Here is a 24,930-nt window from a genome sequence, read left to right on the forward strand (position 1 = left end):
TTAGTAACAATTTTTGAAACTGATGTTTTTTTCCTTCTTTATGTACGAGTCCCTGACCCAATCTCCAGGTGGATTCACTCAGTGATTTTGTTTTCTTTTCCTTTTTTTTTTTTTTTCTCTTTCTTTTTTCCTTACTGAGTCTTCTTAGGTTTTGGGATTATTCGCAGTGTCCTCATTCCCTGTCCTTCTTTAGTCGTTTCTGCATCTGGAGGCCTGGCTGCCACCTGCATGCCCTTGCTCAGCTGCTGAATGAACTGCACTCTCAAGGTGTGGAGCATGGTAAAAAGATGAGAGTTGCTATAGCACGTCAGAGAAGAAACAACATTCGTTTAACCCATCGTCTGTGAGGGAGCCACGAAATCGTGTCCCCTTCCCATCCTTTCCACATTTGGACCAATACATGAACTGCTTTTTTGTTTCTGTTGTTTTTTTTTTCACCACTTTTCCTTTGTCATCTGTTTGCCAAGAGCAGTTTGAGACATTTAATTTTCCACAAATTCCTCTTTTTTCTGCTTACAGATGATCTGATCCCGTCCCTTGGTGAAGTGTTCCTCATTTCAGTGGATTGGTCGGCAGGAAGGTCAGGAGCTGGAGCTGTCTGGTTGGTTATTGCGAGGAGAGCTTGTAATCTAGTGATGCCATTGAAATGAGAAATGGGTTCTGTGGCTCCTGATATGAATTGGTTGGGGTTCCCAAGGGCTGGTCCATGATGTTGTAGGATTTGTTCTGGTGGACGTTTATGATTTTGTAATTGTTTGCACTGCCTCAGGAGCCAGGGCTGCATCAATGGCCCATTTTCTCTAATTTAAATATCAATTTAAACTTGGATTCCCAGCTGATTTCGCTGAAGTTGGAGTAGCAGAAACACCCCGGTGCTCTAATATACCGTATATAAAATAGACATTGACAGAACATGTTGGGGGTGGGCAGAGGGATGATTGCCCCCCATTTGTTTATAGTGAAGTTTTCGCAACATTCTCCATGTTCTGTTTCCTTTTGCAACTTCACCCATTTCTGTTGCAGGGTCAGATATCCTCCCCCTGGGCTTGGCCCGCTGTGGAGCCCTGGCTGCTGCTGCGTTGCCTTCAGGGCAGGCTCAGGGGCGGCCTCCCATCCTCCTGCTGCGGGCGGGAAGTGCAAATCTCCGGGGCTTCAGAGCCCTTGAGGCCAGGCTGAGGGGTCCCCCCGTGTTGAGCTGTGCTGGCGGCTGTTTCTGGCCTCAGGGACACTTGGCATGGGCCCCTTGGCCACCAGTGGTGCTGCTTTGCACTCCTTGGGCAGGAGCCGATGTCCTGGCTGGGTGTTGGCAGCAGCAAAGTGCCAGGGCAGGCTGTGTGCCAGCCCAGCTTCCTGTGGGAGAATGTGCCTTGATATCTGCTCCAGTGGTTGCTGAAGCAGTGAGAATTGCTTTTGCCCCCCTGTTAGGTGCCATGGTGTCAGCAGAAGATATTGAAGCCTTCCTGCTCAGGGCATTTCAGTGCCAGGCTCTCACAAGCACACACAGCTGCGCGGGTTGAGCTGAGCATGGGGTGGTGACCTGTATTGTGTCTGATTCCCCTTCCTTCCCTTCCCTGGAACAGGGTGCTGCTGTTAGACGCCACTTGTCCTGCTTGCTTCAGAGTGCTTTGGATAGACTCCATATTAATTTTCCCTCTTTCCCTGGGACTGCCAGAACTTCAGGGTTCACTTCAATATAGGCCTGGCCAGACATTTGACACAGAGGTACAATAGAACTGGCCTCTGTATCACCGTTTATAATATTAATTTGCATTCCAAGTTTAGTGATCAAATCCCTTTCCAGTGAATCATGATAACAATTAGGACCAAGTAAAAATTCATGTATTTCAAATTCCTTTCCCAGATGTACCAATAGTGGTTGAATAAAACCACGCATCTTTCCCACTTATCCCCTCACTAATTAAACATATTTTTAGCATTTTCCCCCCCATATGTCGAAGGTTCAGAGTGGATTGAAAAGCCCCTATGTCCATCAGGAAATGCCTCATCTCAATGCAGACCCACCCTGAATGTTCTCAAGGGCTGCAGTGTGGAGGGTCCCTGGTGTGATGGGAGCTGTGACAGCCCTGCCAATCCATGTGCATCAAGGGGTGGACTTGCTGGTCCTGAGGGTGCTGCTGTCTGTGCTTGCATTGTCCTTGTGCCCTGCAGCTGGAGCCCTGGTTCCTTGCCAGGGGCTGTTTGGGTGGGCTCTCCCCTGCCGAGGAGGGCAATGCCTCTGCCAGGTGCTTGTGGCTGAGCCGTGCCCTGGGTGCTGGGGCCCCCTTGGGCCCTGGGGTTGATCCCTCAGGGGCTGTAGGAACTGTGCCATGGCCTTTGCCTTCAGCTTGGCCTTTTGCTGCTCCCTTCTTGCATTCACCTGCTGTGCCTTTGTGCCCAAGTGCTGCAGGGCCTTCTTGTGCCCCTCCTGCAGCCCCCCTCAGTGCCTGTTGGTGCTTGTCTTGCTTTACAAGAGAGGTGTCTGCTTGGGAAGGCAGAAAAAGCCTCTCTTGGAATGGAGAATGCAAATCCCCTCCATCTTAATTTTTAGACTAGTGAAATCAAGGGGCTCTCAGGCAAAGATATGGGAATAGGAATACCAGTTCTTTACTAGTGTGTATAATAAAGCAAACAAACACCAACAGCTGCGGCACTGACAGCAAACAGAGCCCGGACCCAGTCCCGGCCTTTGGGCTGTGGCGCTTTGCCCTTGGGTGCAGTTCCGGGCATGGCCGGCAGGGGCGCTGGTGGCCCCCGCGGGGCAGGGCAGCACATCCCTCCCATGGGAACCTCTCTGAACGGAAATAGAGCAATCTCTTCATCTAACTCTTTCACTTTTTTACCTTCTCTAGCCTTTCTACCATGTTTTGAGAAAGAATTTGGAGAGGGCTGCCTTTTAACTGAGCTCCTAGTGTTTTGATAAGGTGCTTCCTCTAGAGAGAGACAGAGTTTCCTTGAACAGCCGGAGCTGTGGTTACCAAGGGGCCGTAACTCAGAGCAGGACGGGGTCAGGGGAGGATATCCCACCGAGGCTCAGTGGGAGCGTGGGCAGGGTCTGCTGCCGGAATCGCCAGAGGGGGATCTTCCCGTGGAGCCCGAGGTGGAGCGTGGGTAGCCCCCACATGGCTGATGGCGGCTGATCCGGCAGCTGCCGGCAGAGCAAAGGCAGGTGGGAGAGCCCGGCAGCAGTGGCGGTGCCCAGCGCAGGTGGCACGGGCAGGGCAGCCGGGGATGGGATGGCTGGGACCCCCCCCTGGGTGCGGTGGGCGCGGTGACATCGGAGCAGGCGGCAGGACAGAGCAACCCCCATCTTCCCCAGCATGGCCGGCAGAGCGGTCGCGGGCCAGGCAGTGGGAGCAGGGCACACAAATTGAGCGACAGCGCTGGGGCAGGTGGAGCTGCCCTGGGCCGTGAGGCCGCACCTGGGATGGAAACCGGGGCAGGCGGAGCTGAGGCGGGCAGCGAGCCGGGACCCGGGACAGGCGCCTGGGCTGCGAATGGAGGGGGCAAGACCTGCAGAGGATCCCACTCTCTTTATGATTTTTCCTCTTGTTCCTCTCCCTTTCATTTCCCTTTGTCTTTTCTTGTTATGTCTAGGGTGTTTCTGATACTTCAAAGATTTTTATTCTCCTAAAATCTCCTGTCTAACATATGGGATATTATCTTTCTTCTCAATTAAATGAGGTTTTTTAACTAATAAATCCAGGGGTCCCTTGGTTGGGTTTTTTGGGGATGTTTGGAGAATGAAGGAGTCCAAGGCTGAGCGGAAAAGGCCCCTTGGGGGGACATCGGGGGGTGGTGGTGGCGGCTGCCGGCAGAGGCAGCCTTGAGGAGCAGAGCCCTGTGTCCCCCAGGAGCCCAAAGGGGAGAGCCCAGAGAGGGGGGAGCGCCGCCATTGGCGGGAGCCTCAAGAGCCTGGAGAGGGGCAGGGGGGACTCCTTGGAGCCGCTGCAGCCCAGAGCAGAGAATGAGGGGAGAAGGGAGCCCAAACAGCCCCGGCATCCCGAAATGGGGAGAGCGAAGCGGGGGGAGCTTTTGGCATTGCTGGGACTGCCAGCAGCCTGGGCAGGGCGGGCACTGAGGAGAAGGGGGACCCCCAATCCAAGCATGACCCCCAGCAGCTGGGACAGGGGGGAATCCCTGAAAAGGAGAGGGGAGGGACCAGGGACGGGGAACTCTTGGGAGGCTTTTCCAGGGCTGAATCTGGGTGTTTGGGAGGTTTTTCTGGAGCCCAGATGGCCAGTGACTTGTAGAGATGGACTCGGGCAGAGGGACCTTCAAACTCAATGTGTGTTGGAAAAGATGAACCAGGAAAACCTTATAAATATGATTATCTGGGAGAAGATTTTGGGAATATAGGAAGAATAAGGAAGATTGAAATGAAAGCAAGCTTTGAGATACCTTAGTTAGTGAACAACTGGAAACAATGGTGTGGCCCAACTGAAGGTAATCCCCTTTTGATGAAACAATTCCTTTTGCTTGCAGACAGATCCAAGGGTCAGAGCAGACCCTACTGGCTCAGCAGAAGGGGTCCAAAGAGAAGTTTTTGGGGTTTAAAATGTAACACATTATGGTGATCTAATGATTTTTACTGGCTGTATGTAAATGCTGTAGGATTTGCATCTGATTCTAGATTGGTTAGTGAGAAATAGAATATTCAACACAGAAGAAGATTGATTGTATTGTAATGGGAATCTTACTCTCTTATGCTTTTGCTCTCTGTTACCCTCTCATCCTCTCTACCCCTCTCTTCTCTCAGGCCTGCTCCGAGCTGTGCCTGGCAGCTCCAAGCAGGGCCCTGCACCCAGGCCCTTTGCAATAAACCGCAAGTTCCACGACCTGGCTGCAGAGATCTCTCGTCTCCGTCGGTCCCAACCGTCCTACCCCCCAGTGCTCCTACAAACGCGCTCATCCCTTGTTTTCCCCAAACCAGGATTTCCCATTGCCAAGGCCTGGGAGGCTGCGAGGAAGAGGAAGATGCCCCGGGACACTGAGGCAGGTAAAGAGGAAGTCAGTGCCCCTTTCCCCTCTGTGCTGCTCCATCTCCCAGCCCAGCACGGCCCCGGCTGCAGCTCAGGCCTGGGGGGATCTCCTTGCCCTTGCCTGTGGCACAGAGGCAAATCCCATCCTGTCCTTGTCCTTCCTCCCCCAGAGCAGGAGCTGAGCATGGAGAGCAGGGAGGACAAATGCCCGCAGCAGAACCTGGTGGCAGAGGCCGTTTTGAGCGGCTCCACGGCGCAGGAAGCCAACAGGGAGGAAAAGCCCTGGAGATGCCGCACGAGGAGAGGCTGCAAACGCAGCCGGCGGGGATCTGAGGGGGAAAGAGCCAGCCTGGGCCGGGAAGGCGGCCGGAGACGGAGCCAGAGCTCGGAGCTGGTGCTCTGTGAGCAGCTCCATGATGGGGAGAAGCCCCACACGTGCGTGGAGTGTGGGAGGAGCTTCAGGTGGAAAGGGGACCTGATCAGGCACCAGAGGATCCACACTGGGGAACGGCCCTATGAGTGTGGGGAGTGTGGCAAGAGCTTCAGCGTGAGCGCCGACCTGATTGTGCACCAGAGGACCCACACTGGGGAGAAGCCCTATGAGTGTGGGGAGTGTGGGAAGAGCTTCAGCCAGAGCTCCAGCCTGACTGTGCACCAGAAGACCCACACTGGAGAGAAGCCCTATGAGTGTGGGGAGTGTGGGAAGAGCTTCAGCCTGAGCTCCAGCCTGATCAGCCACCAGAGGATCCACACTGGAGAAAGGCCTTACAAGTGCTCCGAGTGTGGGATGTGCTTCAGCCGGAGCTCCAGCCTGATCACGCACCAGAGGACCCACACTGGGGAGAGGCCCTACGAGTGTTCCAAGTGTGGGAAGGGCTTTCCGACCAGCTCCCATCTCCTCCGGCACTACCAGAGTCACATGGAGGAGAAGCCCTTCCAATGCCCCGACTGCGGGAAGGGATTGAAGCAGAACTCCGATCTCACCAACCACCTGCGCATCCACACTGGGGAGAGACCCTATGAGTGTGATAAATGCAGGAAGAGGTTTCAGACCAGCTCCTGTCTCCTCCGGCACTGTCGGATTCACAGAGAGGAGAGGCCCTTCCGCTGCCCCAACTGTGGGAAGGGATTCAAGCGCAACTCCGCCCTCGTCATTCACCGGCGCATCCACACTGGGGAGAGGCCCTACGAGTGTCCCCAGTGTGGGAAGAGCTTCTCCAGCAGCTCTCACTTGACCAAACACCAACGGAGGCACCACTAAGGGAAGCCCTGCGAGTGCCCCAAGTGCGGGCAGAGCTTCGTGCGCTGCTCCAGCTCCTTCCCCCACTGGAGGAGGCACTTTGGGCACAGCCCTGGTCACTCACATTCCCTGTGATCCATGTTGACAACACAGCTGGCTGCTTCTACTTTTTGTTTGGCCTTAATTTTCCTCTACTTCACCTTCATCCTTTAAAAACACCCAAAACTGGGTTAAATGAAGGAAATTGATCGAATATATCTGAAGTTCCATAATTTCTCAGTTGTTTTAGAGGGAATTTAGGATTTGGGGACGCGTTCTGTGTCAAGTACTGCTGTTGCTAAGAGGAAGGATGTTAATGTCACCTTTCTTGTGTTGCTAAGAACTCCTCCCCTGACCCAAACCCCAACTCCACCCTTGGGATGCCCTGTAAAAACTGCCTTTGTCTTGTCTTTGGGGGGGTAAGAAATGGATTCCCAAAGGATCATCCTCATTCTCCACCGGATTCCTAGAGGATCAAGCTTTTCCCACTGGATTCACAGAGGATCAGCTCTTTTCCACTGGATTCCCAAAGGATCAGCTCTTTTTCTACTGGGTTCCCAGGGGATCAGCCCTTTTCCCACTGGATTCCAAGAGGGTCAGCCTTTTTCACTGGATTCCCGAAGAATTCTGACTCTGTCACTGTTGTTTTTTTCTTTGTACTACTGCATTCATATTTTTAATTTTTCCTAATAAAGAACTGATATTTCTATTCCCATATCTTTTCCTGAGAGCTCCTTAATTTCAAATTATTATTATTATTAGCATTAGTAGTAGTAGTATTAGTATTAGTATATTGTTATTACTATTATTATTAATCAAAGGGAGGGGGTATATAGTTTCCATTCCAGTGGAGGCTCCTGAAATGGGGAGACACCCCCAATGATGGGCCATGTCAAATAGTTCCTCAAATAGGTAAATGAGTTTATGGTTATGCATGAGGGTCAATGAATATGCAACAGGCTGATGTAATCAAGCCAGAATAATTAAGGGGTGTCTCCGAAAATAACTGGGGTGTCTTGAAGGCCATAACAACCTTCACCCGTTGGTCCTTGTCTCCCATGACATCAGCCTGTTGCATATTCATAGACTTTTTGCATATCCATAAACTCATTTATATATTTTAGGAACAAACAAAATTGGCTTCGTCCTGTTTGGGTCCCACCCCTGTCCCAGCTCAATTTAGGGCGTCCCATCCCTCTCCCAGCTCAGTTTTGGGATCCCATACCTCTCCCAGCCTAATTTTGGTGTCCCACTCCCCTCCCACCTCAATTTTGGTGTCCCATTCCCCTCCCACCTCAATTTTGGGGTCCCAACCCTCTTTTCCCTGCTCTCCCTCCCCTTTCCAATTGTTCCGCCAGTCCCCTCCCCCATGTTTGGTTTTGGGTGCTCCAGGCCCCGCCTGCTCCGTTTTGGGGTCCCGACCCCGTTTTGGATTAATTTGGGGTCCCCAGCCCATCCCCAGGGTCACCTTCCCCCCCTCCCCAAATCCGCTCCTGGCAACTGATGAGTCATCAGCAAGACACGCTCTGATTGGCTGGAAATTACCCCGCGCCGTCACTGAGTATTTACCGCAGTGAGAGGCCTTGGTCTTTGGCTGGCAAGTGATGAGTCAGAGTCGGGCCGGGCGCTGATTGGCTGAAAATCGCTGAGCGAGGCCAGGGCTCTGAGTTTGTGCGCAGCAAGTGGAACGTCATCGGTGTTGCGCGTTCTGATTGGTCGGGATCTGTTTTGTGGTGGGGACGGGAGGAACTGGGGTTTCTTGAGGTTTATTTGAGTGTATTTAGGGTTTGTTTGGGGTTTATTTGGGGTTATTTATGGACTAATTGGGGTTTCTTTCGGGTTTTTCTTGGTTTATTTCTGTTTATTTGGGGTTATTTGGAATTATTTGGGTATTTTGGAAGTATTAGTGTTTGTTTGGGTTTATTTGGGTTTATGTGGGTTTATTTGGGTTTATGTGGGTTTATTTGGAATTATTTGGGGTTCTTGGGGTAATGTTGGTGTATATGGGGTTTTTTTTTTGTTCGGTGTGCTTGATATCATTTGGGTTTTTTTGGCTTTAACTTCGGGGAGGTTTTTTTCGTTTTTTGGGGTTCTTTGGATTTGTTTGGGGTTATTTGGGGATTTCTAGGTATTGTTTGGGGTTGTTTGGTGATATTTGGGGGTTTTTTCAGGCGTTTTGGGGTTATTTGAGTTGTTTGGTGTCACGTAAGGTCAAAAGCTCCGGGTGATTTTTTACTGCAAAAATCGGGAATTTTTCCTTAAAAATCCGAGAGTTTTCCCCCAAGAAACCAGGAATGTTCCCTTAAAAATCCCGGACTTTTCCCAGCCAATAGTAGCGCGCCCGGCCCCATACCAACCAATCACCGCGGGTCTCCCCTCAGGAACACCAGCCTCTCTGTGCACCTATCCAACCAATCACTGCATGCCTCCCTTCAGACATGCCCGCCTCTCACACACCGAACAAATCAATCATCGCGTTCCTCCTGTCAGCTGCTCTCGCCTTTCTCGACCTGAACCGACCAATCACCGGGCGTCTTCCCTCAGCAATTCCCGCATTCTTTGCCTCTATCCAACCAATCACCGCGCACCTGCCTTCAGCGGAGCCCGCCTGCCCCGCCCATCTCCTGTCAATCACCATGCCCCCACTCCCTCTACGAAACCAACCAATCACCGGGCGTCTCCCGTCACCAACTCCCGTGCTCTCCGCGCTGCTCCAGCCAATCAGAGCCGAGCTGGAAGCAACGCCCCTTGACCCCGAGGCCGGGAATGGAGCGGGCGCCCCCTCCCCCCCCCGCCCCCCGGGACCCCCTCAGGGACCCCCGGGAGCCGCCCCGGGCTCGGGCGGGTCCTGCGGGAGGCGCTGGAGAGAGCAGGGGAGGCGCTGGGAGAGGACGGGGGGCTCCGGGAGCTGCTGAGGAGGCGCAGGGACAGGTGAGGGGTCCTGGAGGGGTCGTGAGGGGAATTTGGGGAGGGGTCTTGAGGAGGCTTGGGGGGGAATTTGGGGAGGGTCTGGGGGGAACTTGAGGGTGTTTTAGCGGGGTCTGGGGGTGCTGGGGGGCTTTGGAGGGGAATTTAGGGAGGGGTCCTCGGGGGATGTCACGATCGGTCGTCACGGACGGGTTTCGTGATGGTTCATGGATTTGATCTAAGGGTGCAAAAAGAACCAACACGGTACAAGGGGGTTTGCAATGATAATCGAAACAAATGCACCTTTATTGAATGAGCACAGCAAAATGCGATAGAGGGATTAAGGGAGAGAAAAAGATGGGGGAAGAGAGAGAGACAAAAGAGAGAGAGAGAGAAAGAGAGAGGGAATAGAGCTACCAAACATAGAGACGACGTCCTTTGGTCCAGTCCAGTCGAGGACCTGCCTGTTGCGTCGGGGAAGTCTCAGAGGCCCAGTTCATCTGGACCCCAATTATACTCTTTTTCATTAGGGCAAAGGGGATGGATTTTGCAGCTGGAACAAAGGTAGTTTATTGTATCTTCGGGGGGGGTGGAAAATAAGGGTACACACAGTCCAAGTTTGGCAGCAGGCGAGAGTCATTGTTTTTGTTGTCCACTGCCTACACCTGCAACATCCATCTTGCTTTGGGCAGCTTTCCTTCCTCGCCCTGTACACCTCCCCCGAGTTGGGGCTTTCAGTCCCAGTCTCTGGAAGAAGGTGAGAGGGGCCTTCTCACATAGGGATTTCATGTCTCAGTCCCTTGATGAAGAGGTTTCTTACATCTCTACTTGTCTGTCACAGTGGTTATGAACAGTCTTCTCTTGGAGGAGGGGACCACCCTAACGCTCAAACCAGCCAGGCTGAGAGGTAGGGAGGATTCCAGAGCTATTGTGCAAAAGGGCAGGATGCCCTGTGAGCTCAGTGTAGCGTATAACAAACAACATCTGTGAAAACAGCAACTTAGCAACGCTTTCAGGCCTCAGGCACATGACTTTCCCAGCCACCGGATCAGCAAACGGGGGTTTTAATTTTTTGGTGGTCTCTCTCCATGACAATCATAAGGCAGACGAGGGATATTTCAGACAGACTCTCTCAACACGAAACACACTTGTTCCCCCAGCTCCAGAAGACTCGATGCAGCAACAAAAACATTCCTGCAGGAACCACCAAAGGCCAAGGGCCGTTTGGCCACTTTCCTTTTCACACCGCACGCTCGGGCAAATTGCGCAGACCAAGCAGCCTTTCCCCTCTTCCCCATTGGCCTGAAGACACTCTGCACCAAGAGAAAGCTCCTGGACACCCGGCTATCCAACAACAGCAATTTAATGTTCCTCTAGTGGGTGAAGGGAAAGGAAGTGCTGGCAGAGGAGAGGTGTTCCCCGCAGGCTCAGGTGGCCACAGCAGACGCAGCCTCCCGGATCAGTTCTGCACAGCGCCGCGGCAGGACACTCAGCCACGGGCACACAGGAAAGGCCGCGACTTCCAGAGGTGGCGGAGTTGGTCTCGCATCCTCTGGAGCCGGGAGGAGGGAACGCTCTGTACAGCTAAAAGGATGTACAGAGCTTGAAGCGCCAGGCATGAGATGGCAGGGCTGCTGTCATCCGTCATGTCCTGAAGGGCTGCAGAGAGAGAAACAGAGGCACAGTCAGAGGCTGGATCTGCGGGGAGCTGGGCGGAGCCTCCAGCCTCGTCCATGCCACGCAGCTCCTGGCTCGGCCTGGAGGAAGCAGGAGCCAAGAAGGACGAGCTGGCAGCTGCTGGCCAGGAATGTCCCGCAGGCCCCTGCAAGGTGTCTGCGCTGTGGCCCCGCTGCCCTTGGGGCGCGCAGGGAGCGGAGCCGTCGGCAGGCGGGCCAGGGAACGCAGCTGCCAGCGGCAGCCCCCGCCGAGAGCCCCCGGGCCTCACTCACCGCTGCAGATGATGCGGAACTGCGGCTGCTGCCCTGTCAGGTAGCGCCCGGCCAGCCCTGGGGAACACAGAGCGTGTCCTGCCTTCAGAGGCACAGCTGCCGCCCACGGGCGCTGCCAGCCCTGAGGCCACACGCCCTGCTGGCCCGGCAGGGCTCAGCCCGGGCCCCTGGCGCACGCTGCCGCCCCAGGGCACGGCTGCCAGAGGGCGGCAGCAGCAATGCCCAGGCCAGCGGGGGCTGCCCATGCCCGCGCCCGGATCCTGCTGCCGGCACAGCAGGCGGGGCCGGGGCCGAGCTGCGGCAATGGGGCGGGCCGGGGAGGGAGCCGGGCTTGGCGCTCACCCATGAACCTGACGGCCGCCTCTCGCAGGGCCTCCTGTGCGCTCCGCAGGGACGGCAGGGCCAGGCGCAGGTGCTCGGCCGCTCGGCTCCTGTCCTCTGCCAGCTGCAGAGAGCGGCAGGGCACGGAGGGAAAGGGTTGATGCGGGCCCTGCCCCTGGGCCAGGCGATCCCTCCCTGGGCCGGCGCTGCTCCCCCTGCCCACAGAGCCCCGAGGCCCGGCCAGCAGCCGCAGGCGCCGGGCTCGGCACGGGGCACAGGGCCCGGCGAGCCGCGGTGCCGCCCCGCAGCAGAGCCCGGCTGGCTCGGGGCTCCGTCGGCACCGGCCGTGGGGCCACAGGAGCCTGGAGCAGAGCCCGCATGGTCCAGGGAAGGGAGCGGCGTGTGGGGCGCAGGCCGGTGCCCCTGCGTGCGGCACTGGGCAGGGGCCACAGCTGCCAACCCCACAGACTGGGCGCCGTGGGCAGGCTCCGGGGATTGGGCTGGGCATTCCAGGCTGTCCTTACCAAGCACTCAGCAAATCTCCACATTTGATCCGTCTGCAGCGGCTGCTTGAGATCCTTCCTCTTCAGGAACCTCACTGCAGAAAGCAGCGTTTCCCGAGAGGCCTGCAGAGCAGCAGAGACCCAGAGATGGCACCACAGCCCAGGGCACAGGAGCCGAATCTCTGTGCCAGGGCTGGGAGGAGGCTGGAGCCCGTCAGGTGCCAGGGGGTGGGGAGACAGCTGAGCCCCCTTCCATGGGGACACCCAGGAGGCCTCACCTGTGCCACACACCGGTTCTCATCGTGGCAGTGGAAGAAGAGTGGGAGCAGGCTCTGGCTCACAGGCTTCTTCAGGGGCTTTTCTCCCTTCGCCACTACTAGCATGATCACATCTTGGAAGAGGCAAATGGAGAGCAGCTGCACAAGGCTGTTGTCCTGTTGGAAAGGAAGCCAAAGTCCTCCACATCCGCTGCTCCAGGCCCCCCTGTGCCCAGGCCCAAGGCAGCACCCAAGTGCCCGTGGCTGAGGGCACAGAGCCTCACATTGACAAAGAGGTGCCAGAGCGCCTCAGCCAGCTGCAGGGCGATGGGGCTGGCTATTGCCAGGTCTTTCTGCAGCATCACGAGGCTGAGCACAATGAGGGTCTTCTCCACGATGTCTTCATCCCTATCCCACAGTAGCTTCACAAGGCTTTCAGTCAGGCTGTACATGCTTGGATCCTGTGTGCAAAACAAGGCTGGGCAACCCCACGCTGCTGCTGCTGCTGCAGGGCTCAGAGGCCAAAGGCCTGTCCCGAAGTGTCGAAAGTAGGGAGACCAGGACACCAGGTGGTCATCAACAGGTCCTGTTTATTGCAGAAAGCATCAAACACTTTTACAGCAAATAATAAGCTTATGAATATTCTGTAAGCCAAGCGATCTGTTGGTTAAACTATACCATCAATTGTTCCTCATTCCTTTGGGCCTACGTTCTCTACTTCTCACGTCTCTCTGTTCACTTCGTTATGATACTCAGCTAGGCCCAAGGACACGCTATCTTGCAGGTGCAGGACTTGGAATTAGCCATGGCCCTGTACTTTTCCAGTCTCTAGTCAGCTAAATTCCCAACACCGAAGCACTCAGGCAGCTGAACAGCGAGCCTGGAGAGCTGGGAGCAGCTGCCACAGCTGCCAAAGCCCAGCTAAGCCCAAGGGGCTGCTTGCCCCAGCCCCACGCTGCCAGCACAGCTTCAGCTGCTGCCTCCTTCTCACCATCAAGGTGAGCACCACGAGGCCTCGGAGCGCCACGCGACGCATCTCCCTGGACTGGCTCTGCAGGTGCCTTGTCAGGATCTCCAGGACTTGTTCAATGCATTCGCTCAAGTCCAGGCAATCCAGGAGCTGCAAGGCACAGAGCAGGCACAGAGGTGCCAGCTGGCAGGAGCTCAGAAGTGCACAGGGCCGAGCCAAGGCAGCAGCACAGGGCACAGGCAGCGTCCCAGGCAGCTGCGGCTACGAGAGGGCAGAGGGCTGGGAGGCAGCTCAGCCAGGCAGCGCTGGCCATGGGGCTCACCTCCACCAGGAAGGCCAGGGCGGGCAGTTCCCAGTCTGAAACGCCTTGGCTGAGCAGCTCAAAGAGGCAGGATGCCATGCCACAGCACCAGATGATGGAGACACGGCGCATCTCCCTGGCAGGGAGGAAAAGGCACCATTGCTCCTGGGCCGGGCGGGCAAACCTCTCCCAGGGCTGACTGGCAGAGCTCTGCTCTGCTCCCGAGCACCCCGGGGGCGCTTTGGGAGGTGGCTGTTCCCGGGCACCCTCCTCTGCCGGCCTTTTCCAGTCTGCTCATCCCTCCCTTGGTGACAAGGCCCTGCCGCCCATGAGCACGGGGACGGTGTGCGGTGTTGTGGGCACAAAGGAGAGGGGCGGTGGGGAGAACGAGGTCTCACTTGGCCAGCAGACCCACTGCACAGTGGTGGGTGTCGGCACAGAGCAGCGTGTCCCAGGCACGCTTGCGTTCCATGGACAGCACCACGTGCTCATAGCGCATTTGGCAGAGCAGGGCCTTCAGGGTCTGCAGCGCAAAGCTGTGTGCAGAGCAAAGGCCAGGTCACGCTGGGAGCCCCGGCTCCTGCCCTGGGGCATGGGAGGGATGGGGAGACTGGGAGGACTGGCACGGAGCACCTGTTGGGGTTGGCGGAGAGGCCGTGTTGCTCCTGGCATCCCTGCCAGAAGGTCTCAACCTCTTCTGGCATCTCCTGCGTGCTGATGTAAGCTTGGAAGAGCAGATGCAGAAAGAGACTGGGGAAATACTCCAGCACAGCAGGCGAGCGCCAGGCCAGATTGAAGATTTTCCACAGTGCCACGGTTCCCTGCATGAAATAAAACAGCCAGAGACAACGCTCAGTGCCAAGACATCCACGTGGCAGGGCCCGAGCGTGCGAGGGAGAGGTCGAGGGAGACACGGGGGGAGCATCCGGCCTGGTGCCCCTGAGCCCTGCCCCTAAGGCAGGATTCAGCCCAGTGCCTGAGGCAGGGAGATGCAGCTGGGGGGAGCACAGAGAGCTGGCTGCTGGAGAGGCGGCCTGGGGGCTGGCAAAGGCCGGCACCAGAAACTCCCAGCCAGGGCAAAGACTCCTGCGTCATCCCCATTGGAGGTGCACACGCTGTGCACTGGCCAGGCGCTCAGCACATGGAGGAGCAGCTGCAGCGCCGGCTCCGCAGTCCTGCTCGAGGACATGATGGTTCCGCACATGGTGGCGGCAGCTCTGTGGGGTCAGAGCTCTGTGTCAGGGCGGGCTCGGCCACAGCGCCGTGGCCTGGGCAGCTGCAGGGCCCCGCGCTGGCCCTCAGCCCTGCCTCTGCCCACTGCCCCTGGCCGGCAGTGGCCAGCCAGCCCATGTGGGTACAGGCCCGGAGGGGCAGGGAGGGAGCGTGGCACCAGGCTCAGGAGCTGACATGGCAGCACTGGAAAACAGAGGATCCAGAGGATCCTGGAACTGCCCGCCTGTCTGGCAGTCAGCAGGGACAGGCTCTACAGGGTGACGGGCAGGTGAAGCCTAAGCCCTCAAGGCACGTGGGGCTGCCCTACCTGTCACACGATGGGGCCCAGCGCAAGAGGGTGATCACCACGTCACAGGGGTGTTCCTGGGTCAGCTCCAGAAGGGCCTTGTCCAGACTGTGCCCAGCAGACTCATTGGCTGTGAGCCAGTGGTGGATGTACCTCACCATCAGGGCCAGGGCCCTCAGCCCGCTTTCAGAAAAACCCCGGGGCCTCCCAGTCCGTCCCAGTCCATCCCTGTGCCTGCCCGGCGTGTCCATCCCGTGTAGGTTGTCCGTGTAGCCGGCTCCTTTTAGCCAATGAGAGCGCGTCTTTCCGGTGACTCATCGGTTGCCATGCAGAGTCCCTGGCGCTCAAATCCCGAGGGCCCCGCGCTGGAGTCGGCCTCCCAGTGCCGCGCACTTCATTCCCAGTTAATTCCAGGGCCACCAAAATCCCTCTGAGTGCCATCCTAGTCGCTCTCAGTACTTCCAAAGTCCCTCCCTCCTCTTCTCAGGCTATTCCAAATCCATTCAAAATTAATTCCCAGTTCATTCTCCGTTCAAGCCCGGACGTCCAACATCCGTCCCAGTGTGCCCCACCCTGTCCCATCTCTCTCAGCGCCACCCCAATCGCTCCCAGTCCCTCTCTAGCCCATTCCCAGTCCCTTTCCAGCCAAACCCAGCCCTCTCCTCTCTCTCTCCCAGTGCCTCCCAGCGTGTCCACCTCGCTGGTGCCCCCCTCGAGCTCCCAGCCCGAAACGCCTGCTCTGCTCTGTGATGGATTTCTACCCTGCTGCCATCCAGGTGAGGTGGTTCCAGGGCCAGCAGGAGCTCTCGGAGCACGTGGTGGCCACCGACGTGGTCCCCAACGGGGACTGGACCTAGCAGCTGCTGGTGCTGCTGGAAACGCCGCCCCGGCGCGGGGTGAGCAACAGCTGCCAGGTGGAGCACGTCAGCCTGGAGCAGCCCCTGAGGCGGCACTGGGGTACGGGGGAGCCCCTGGGGGCGCTGGCAGAGGCGCTGGGCTGTGCTGGGAGCCACTGGGAGGGAGCTGGAGAGAGCCGGGCTGGGACTGGGAGAGGGGCTGGGGGCTGGGCAAGGGCTGGGCAGGGGTTTGGGGGATGCTGGGGAGGGTGGGATGGGGTTGAAGGGGTCGTGGTGGGCACTGGGAGGGAGTTTGGGGGTGCTGGGTGTGACTGGGAGGGAGTTTGGGGGCGCTGGGTGCAAAGGGCAGGGGGTTTAGAGGATGCCGGTTGCGACTGGAAGGGACTGGAATGAGCCTGGAGGGGGCGCTCGGAGCGCCTTGGTGTGTCGGTGAGAGATTTTGGGGCTGCTGAGCCCTGCGGACCCCCCAGAGATGCCGCCGGACGCCGCCCGCAGCAAGTTGCTGACGGGGACTGGGGGCTTCGTCTTGGGCTTCGTCTTCCTGGCGCTGGGGCTCGGCTTCTCCCTGAGCAAGAAGGTCAGGGCGGGTGCCGGGGGTGGCGTCCCCGCCGTGGCGGAGCGTGTGCGCTCCCGCCAGGGCCCCCAGCCCGGTGTCACCCCCTTTTCTCTGCCCACAGAGCTCCTGCGGCGGCCGCAGCCCCTCCCCGTGGGCCCCGGCCCGGCCGGGACTCCCCGCTCCGTCCCCGCTCCGCTGATTTTGGGGGGTCCCGTGTCCCCCCCAGCCCCACTGGCGCTCTGCCCCCGTCCAGTGCCTGCTCCCAGTGCTCCCAGTAAAGCTTCCCAGTTGGGCCCGGGGCCTTTTATTGGGGGGGCGATGGGGAGGGGTGTGGGGGGGGGGGGGATGGGACGGATTTGGGCAAAGGGAGGGGGACAAAGGGTGGGGGCTGGGCGCGGGAGGAGGAGGGAGAGGGGTCGCTGCCCGCGGATCCCGCAGTGCCCGGTGCGGGACGAGCTCCGTGCGCCGCTCCATCTCTATCCCCCGTGGGAGGATCCACGCTGGATAATCCCGGGTGACCCCCAGGGTCAGAGCCCTCCGTGTTGGGAACACACCTGGCTGGGAGTTCCACATCTTCCTGGCCCCCCCGTGGACACCTCGATGAAGGCCGGGTGTCCCCGCTACTTTTCCTGTTTCTGCTCCTCTCCTCATCTCCCCCTTCTCTTCCCCCGGTTCAATCGTTCCCCCCCCTCCCCGCTCCTCCTCCCGCCTCCTTCCCCTCTTCTCTCACATCCCCTGCCCCTTCCTCAATGGTTTCTTGAAGGGTCCAGTTCCATCATTCCTTTCCTTGGCTACAGCCCTGAGGGCTTTTCCAGCTGACTTCACTACTGCACTCTCAGATTGAGAGTGGGGAATCTTGGTGCTTGGTTTCCTCATTCCAGCTGCCTTTAACAGGGTTTGTTTCTGTCCTCAGCTGATTTTGGCCTCTGTGCTCAGCTCAGCCCTGAGCAGGACCAGCGCAGCTCCATGGTGGACACTGCTCACTCTGGATGGCCCCAGAAGTTGTGACCAGATCTCCTTATGGCCCCAAGGTGGACATCTGGGCCTTTGGCACTGTGACCATCGAGATGGTGGAAGGAGAACCTCCTTACTTCAGGGAAACGGCGGCCATGGTAAGAGGCAAATTCTGCAGTGGCTGCAGAGGCCTGTGAGCACAGGGGGACCCTGCACTGGGAGCAGCAGCTGGAGGTTTCTGCACATGGGAAGGGAATTCCCAGAGGACTCCAGCCCCAACACAGAAGAATATTCTTCAGTCTCCAGCAACAATTTGCTTTAGGATTTATGTTGTTGTAGCTCATTTGGCTGTGAGGATGACCTGAAAATGTGAAGCAAGTGCATCAGGTCTAATGTTACCTTGCAAGAAAACCTCACATCAACCCCACATCCTGCCCCCAAACCCAACAAGATTTCTGCAGCAGTTTCTAAAAGAGTTTTGTGAGATGATTTCCCCCCTGATTCTTCTCACTGGGAAACTTGTTGAAAAAATGAAGATGATTGTTTAACATTCCCAAAGTCTAACATATTTCTTTCCTAGTCCAAGCTACTTTCTCTGTGTCACCAAGCCTGAGCTTTCAGCATCACAAACCTCCTGTTTCTTGCCTGGCAGTGTCTGGGATGGGGCATCAGGAATGCATTTACTTGAGTGTCAGTGGCACTGCAGAGATGCACTTGATGTAAGAATCCTCTGAAATAACACAGGCAGACAACACTGACTCTGGGAAATGGCCTGTAAAGCTGGTGTCTCCATTTGGAGAAGCAAAATGTGCTATTTCTGATGGAGGTTCATACTGACAGAGTCAGCCAATGGAACTGGCTCTCAAGGCGAGATCATTTGGTTGTTGCAGTGGCTGTGGCAGCCCCAGGGTTTGGGTTTTTTGGCTGGCATAGCAAAATGAGCTCTGAGCAGCATCTGTGGCAGGGAGGAAAGTGCCCCTGGAGCTGGGGCTGAGGCTCCGGAGTGGATGTGAGCCCGTGTGGGTGTGAAGGGAGTTGGCAGAGCGCTGAGTTTGCTTTCCCTGCAGGCTCGCACTCTGATCCGGCAGAACGGGACCCCGCAGCTGCAGGAGCCCCGGCGCCTGTCGGCTCTGCTGCGGGACTGCCTCGAGTGCAGCCTGGAGCCGGACGAGGAGCGGCGCTGGGCTGCCCAGGAGCTGCTGCAGCTGAGGGCCAGGGGCTGCAGGGGAAGCAGCAGCGCCAGGGAGGGGTTTTCTTGTGGGGCCCCCTCCGACAGTCTCTAGTCTGGCTGCGTTCCACACGCAGAGCAAGCAGAATCCTCGCCTGCTGTGGCTTGGCAGGCTCCTTTGGAGCTCATCTGGGCCTGGTGCCCCACAGCGAGCAGGGACATCTTCAAGCAGCTCAGGGGGCCCAGAGCCCTGCCTGACCAGAGCTTGGATGGTTCCAGGGAGGAGGCACCTCCCACATCTCTGGGTACCCTCTGTCAGTGTTTCCCCACTCTGCTGGTTAAAAAATTCTTCCTTAGATGTAATCTGTGCCTGCTTCCCCCTCCTGAACTTCAAACCATTTCCCTTTGTCCTGTTGCAACAGACCCTGTGAGGAACTTCACTTTGGAAAGTAACAGTTCATTTCTTTCCTTTTTATCCTTTGGGCAGCACCCATTTTTATCATCAGCCAAGCCTCTCTCCAGCCTGACCCCTCTGACCACTGGAGCAAACTGAGGCAGCCGCGGAGGAGATGAATCCCTTGAGGACAGCTGTGGTGAGGTGTATGTGGCCCAAAAGGTCAGTGTCTGGCTAGCTGAGGTAAAGGCCGACACCCAGCTGCGTTCCCTGCCAGCACCCCTCGGCGTCGTAAGGCCTCAGGCTGTGCTGGCTGCAGACAGGATCTCGCTGCAGGTAGGACGAGTAAGGAGCAGGACACTCACTGGGGGTGAAGTCAGGCTTATCGCCCAAGGAAACCAACCAGGGAGTGACCAAGAGGGGAGGGTGAACCAAGCTTATAAAGGGGGAAGGATTCAAGGGGAAGGGTTTACAGAGGGCCAATCAGGGAAGGGAAGGGAGTGAACTAAACATGACAAGCAACAGATGAGAACCAATAAGCATAAAGTAAGGGAGGGGCCCCGGGACCACAGCCTACCACAACCGCCAGAGAGAAGATGATTCTGGAAATCTGGGAGGAGTGGGGGGTGATTGACTGGGCCCAGGGAGGAGAAAAAGTTTACATATAAGGAGATGAGGGGGGAGGAGGAATTATATAACTTAAAAGACTGACAATACAAGTGGCGGGAAAACTGGGAAGGGCAGAACCATTTACATAAAACGGGGGGAACCATACAAAAATGGGGGAGTAATACAATAAACTTAACAAACACACCACAACATCTCCCCGTTTTTTACCAAATAAAATTAGAAAGAATGGAAAAGTCCATATAAAACTTAAACTGCAGGGACCCGCGGCTGGTCCAGCCAAGTCTTGCCCTCCTCAATTTGGAGTCCATCCGCCCATAGGTGGTCAAAGGGTGGCGTGGTTGCCCCTTCCTCATCCATGGCTTCTCCGGCCTCTGAGGAGAGGTCCTCCAACTCGACGGGCTCATTGAGGGGAACGGTGGTGTGGTTCACACTTGGCGTTGCTACTTTTGTCATCAGTCTTTTGACCAGTCCACGGATCACAGTAACAAGAATCAAGAGTATAATCAAACTTAAAATAACCTTACTAACTGATTCTAAAACTGAACTGGCCCACCCGCTAAGGCCCCAACCCTTGAAGGTGTCCCCCAGCCAGTCAGATGTTTCTTGTTTTATTTGATGCAGAAGGTCTTGAAGGCGTTTCACTCAGTGCCTGGCGTCCTCGGCTCGTGAGGACAGGTTCATGCAGCAGAGGCCCTCAAACTCCTCACAGTGGTGATGGTGAAGCAGCAATAGAAAATCTATTGCTGCCCTGTTTTGGAGTGTCGCCTTTCTTGTTATTTCCTTGTCTGTGAGGAGGTCGTATAGAGCAGCTGAGGTAAGATTGGCTTGTTTAGCCACCCAACACTCCAGGCAGCCCAATTCACCCAGAGATTTCGCCACTGATACCCACGGCAATAGGATGGTAAAAGTGACGGATTTTGAGTGAGACCAATGAGTAATTTTGTCATCACAGTCCTCAGTGAGATCCTTAAGATCCTTAGACCTGGCCAATTCGGACGTGACGTTTGTTTTTCTCCAATTGACAATTTGGGTGATGTTGGGGGTAAAGAGCGTCACTCTGCCAAAAGTGCACAGCCCTCTGATCAGACCAGAGGGGAAGCTTGCCCACGCTTGGTTGCCACAAATCAAAAACACTCCCCTGGGAAGGGCATAAGGGATCTGTCCAGTGGTAGTGGGACCGCTGATCTTTAATACGGCTCTGCACCACTGATTCGCTTGATATTCTTTTTTAGTTTGCTGGACCACCTCCACGCCCTTCTTTATAGGAGCTAAAGTATAATCGAACTGAAAACAGATAGAGGAGTTGGCAGAACCGAGAAGATGTAATTCTGTGGGCTCGGAGGCTAAAGGATCCAGCCTAAACACTCCGTCGCTCCAGGCGTTACTAGAATCAAAACTGGGGAGGATAGTAAGGCTCCGGGCCAAAATAGGGGAAAAGGCTGACTGAAAGGCAGGGGGAAACTCGCCTGGAGCGAAAGGGATCCCCACAAGACAAGACGACATTGGGTCCTCTGCTGTGCTGGTGTTGAGGCAAATGTGGTCTTGTCCTAAAGACTGAGCCAAGGCACGCCAGACATTGACCTTTGGCTGGGGGATGACCCATGGTTTCGAAGATGGCAGCAGGAGTCCGTAGGTTGCCAGCAGAATGCCCGGGTTGGGAGCCGTTGGTGACGATGCGGGGGCCATCAGGGAGATGTACTAAAACAAAAGAGAAATGGTGAAAGTATAAGGAAATCACTCTGATGGTTTTGCCCCAAACAACCAACTTAAATCTGAAGAAGATGGGGAGGAAACAGGAGATGAGGTTCGAGACTCACAAACTAATGGAAAATCGGAAGGAGAAGGAGAAGAGGGAGAAGAGGGCTCTGCTTCAGGAATGGGAGAAAGTTCAGAGAAAAAGGAAGATGTTATAGTGGAGGGTTTCCTCCGCCACCACCAACACACTACCTGGACCCGTGGCACAGCCCCTTTCTGCGTCCCCTGCTTCGGGACGAAGGGCCTGACCCATTTTGAGGGTATCCAGCGGGGGCCTGAGGGAGTGGACACGCAAGCGTATTCTCTCCCCCAGGTCACCAGGTCAAATGGCCCCTCCGTCCGCCAGGTCTCCGGATCCTTGATAAGGACCGGCGGCCTGGCTTTAGGCTGCAGCTGCTGGTGACTGCCGAAGTGATGGACCACCGGAGGGTTGGGGTTGTCAAAAGAGCAATTGAGGAAGTTGAGGGTGTAAAGTGCTCTTGACAACCGGATGTGGGGGGTCTCCACCTTCACAGCCGCTTGCTGCCTATCTAAGATCTTCTTCAGGCTCTGGTAGGCCCTCTCCACCATGGCTTGGGCTGTTGGGGAATAGGGGATGCTGGTCTTATGTTCCATTCCCCATTGCTGCAGGAAGCTCCGCAGTTCCTTGGACATATATGCTGGGCCATTGTCAGTTTTGATGGCCCTAGGGATGCCCAAGACAGCGAACGCCAGAAGCAGATGCTCCTGGACATCCGCGGCCTTCTCCCCTGTGTGGGCAGAGGCATAGATAGCTCCGGAGAAGGTATCCACTGAGACATGGACGTAACACAATCTACCAAAAGAAGGGATGTGTGCCACGTCCATCTGCCACACCTCACAGCTCGCCAAGCCCTGGGGATTAGCCCCCAAGGCAATGGTGGGCATCTGGTCTCGCTGGCATTGGGGACATGTGGCCACGATTGCCTTGGCCTGGTCCTGGGTCAGATGGAATTGCCGGACCAGGCCAGGCGCGTTCTGATGGAAGAGCTGGTGGCTGATCTTAGCCTGGCCGAACACGTCTGGGAGTGGGCCCACCGTGACTGCAGCTGCGGCCAGGGAATCGGCATGATGGTTGCCCTCAGCAATGAACCCAGGCAGGTCAGTATGCGATCTCACATGCATTATAAAGAATGGATGCTCACGGTGGGAGACTAAATCGACGAGCCTCGTAAGTAGTTCAAATAATTTTTGGTTTGAGACCTCCTGCAGAACTGCTGATTGAGCTCTGGACACTACACCGGCGACATACGCAGAATCTGTTACCAAATTGAAAGGTCCCTGGGACCTCTGGAATGCCCTGATGACTGCATCTAACTCAGCAATTTGTGGAGAACCCTCCACGATAGCAACATCTGTCTCCCACTGCTGAGTCTGAGGATCCTTCCAAGTCATAACTGACTTTGTTGGGATGCTCCCGACGCGTCTGTAAAAACTGCCACGGCATCTAGAGGCTCCTTACTTTGAACCTTTTTGAGTGATAATTTAAACTCCGAATTAAACAATTTGTGGGCTGGCCGATTTACTGCAATACACCCAGTGTAACTGTCCAACACAAACTGAAGGTTCTCATTAGTTTGCAGCAGTTCATTGAAGGTCTTCATTTTTAGTTGGCCCGACTCCAATTCAATTGGTATGTAAATGCATTCGAAATCGCATCCTGCCAACTCCCTGATCCTCGATCTTGCTTTGACGATCAGTTTGGCTACCAGCTCCTGTGGCCTTGTCATTCTTTTGGACTGATGGTGGCTGAGAAAGACCCACTCTATGAATAACAGCTTATCTCCCCAGCCTTGGTCCTTCAGCGTCCTGTCCCACTGGTGGATAATGCCATGGAGGTGTGGCAATTTTCCCAGTATTATGAATTTGAATGGCAAGCCCGGGTGATAACGGTGGGCCTGCCTGGCCGAAATAGCCTTTTGGATCTTCTCCAGAGCTACCTAAGCCTCTAGGGTGAGAGTCCTAGGGGAACTAAGCCCCTCTCCCCCTTTCAACAAATTGAAAAGGGGGGCCAGGTCCTCGGTAGAAATGCCCAGCCAGGGTCTCACCCAATTTAAAGACCCACACAGTTGATGGACATCCACAATGATCTGGACCTTAGTCCTTATCGCCAATTTCTGCAGCACAATGGTCCACTTGGTAATTTCAAGGCCCAGGTACCTCCAAGGTGGCATCCGTTGAATCTTGTTCTGCTGGAGCTTGAACCCTGCAGCAACCAACACATTGGTTGTCAGGTCAAGCGCACGGGCAAGGAGACTATCGTCGGGCGCACACACGAGGATGTTGTCCATATAATGATGAATCACGACGGCATCCCCGAGGGCTGCAAAAATGGGGGACAGCAGAGAAACAACATACCACTGGCAGATCACTGGAGAGTTCTTCATTCCTTGCGGAAGGACCCGCCAGTGGTAGCGCTTGTCTGGGGACTCACAGTTGATGGAAGGAACTGTGAACACAAAACGCAGGGCATCGTCAGGGTGTAGGGGAATTTGGAAGAAACAATATTTGATGTCAACAACAGCCAAATTCCAGTTTCGGGGAACCATTGCCGGGGAGCGCATCCCTGGTTGGAGAGACCCCATGTCTGCTATTTTTTCCTTAATTTGGCCGAGGTTGGTCAGGAGCCGCCACTTATGTTTATTGGGCTTCTTGATCACAAAAACTGGAGAATTCCAGGGAGACATAGTCTCCACGATACTGCCCTGAAGTAACTGCTCCTGAACAAGCTCATTGAGCGCCTTCAATTTTTGTTTGTTTAGTGGCCACTGCAAGACCTGTACTGGTTCATCAGTCCGCCATTCCAGCTTCCAGGTCCGGCACTCTTCAGTGGCCACTGCCCGAAAAACCTGGGGAGCCTTGGGAAGGTCAATTTTGGTTCCCCACTGGGCTAAAAGGTCTCTCCCCCAGAGAGGCTCGGTGTAATCTAATACGAACGGGCGCACAGAAGCCAATTGCGCGTCTGGTCCCATAATTTGTACAATGCTCCTTGATTGCTTGGCCAATTGGAGACCCCCTACATCTTGGATGGTTCCAGCTGCGTTTTGCAAGCCCCAATGTGACAGTCACTCCCGAGAGGGAATGATCGTCACATCTGCCCCTGTGTCCCACAGATCCCTCACTATTTTTCGATCTCCCCCTAAAGAAAGTTGACAAGTTAGTCGGGGTTTCTCCCTCCCCACTACCTGTGCCCAGGCCACAGTTGGAGGCGATGTATCTTGGATGATCTTTGCCAGTGTGTCTCCTCTGGCACTGGAATGGCCTGGGCAATAATCTGACCTTTGGGGAGGAAGAGTGGGGGTCGGACACAGTACAGCCCCACCACGCAACGGTCCCGGTCTGTAGTAACCAGCCCCAGGACGATGTGAAGGTCACGCGGTGTGTGCTTTGTATCACTGACAATGGTCCACCTGCACCGTCCTAATTTCCTCCAGCGACCGAGATGTTGCAGATCGGCAGACACCAGCTGAAAATCGCTGTTGGGAAGATAGATTTCCCTAGTTAGCTGCAGCCTGTAAGGGGAAGCAGAAGACAAGGTGGTAAGAACAGGGTTAGGCTACAACTCACAGGTGCTAAATGCCAAATCCGATAACAGATAAGTCAAATCCGGTAA

The 24,930-nt window shown here is 55.9% G+C and overlaps 1 protein-coding gene and 1 pseudogene across 1 annotated transcript; one reads left to right on the forward strand and one right to left on the reverse strand.

The window, feature by feature from the left end:
• LOC134432716 (uncharacterized) overlaps positions 1-24,930 on the reverse strand; it is an 899,340-nt pseudogene that overhangs the window by 460,811 nt on the left and 413,599 nt on the right.
• On the forward strand, positions 1,950-10,542 carry LOC134432664 (zinc finger protein 239-like). The gene is made up of 4 exons (XM_063181557.1): positions 1,950-1,958; positions 5,389-6,016; positions 6,101-6,222; positions 10,474-10,542. Exons 1-4 carry the CDS (start codon positions 1,950-1,952, stop codon positions 10,540-10,542), a joined length of 828 nt encoding a protein of 275 aa, XP_063037627.1.

Source organism: Melospiza melodia, assembly GCF_035770615.1.
Source record: "Melospiza melodia melodia isolate bMelMel2 chromosome 7 unlocalized genomic scaffold, bMelMel2.pri SUPER_7_unloc_1, whole genome shotgun sequence".
NCBI classification, from domain to species: Eukaryota; Metazoa; Chordata; class Aves; order Passeriformes; family Passerellidae; genus Melospiza; species Melospiza melodia.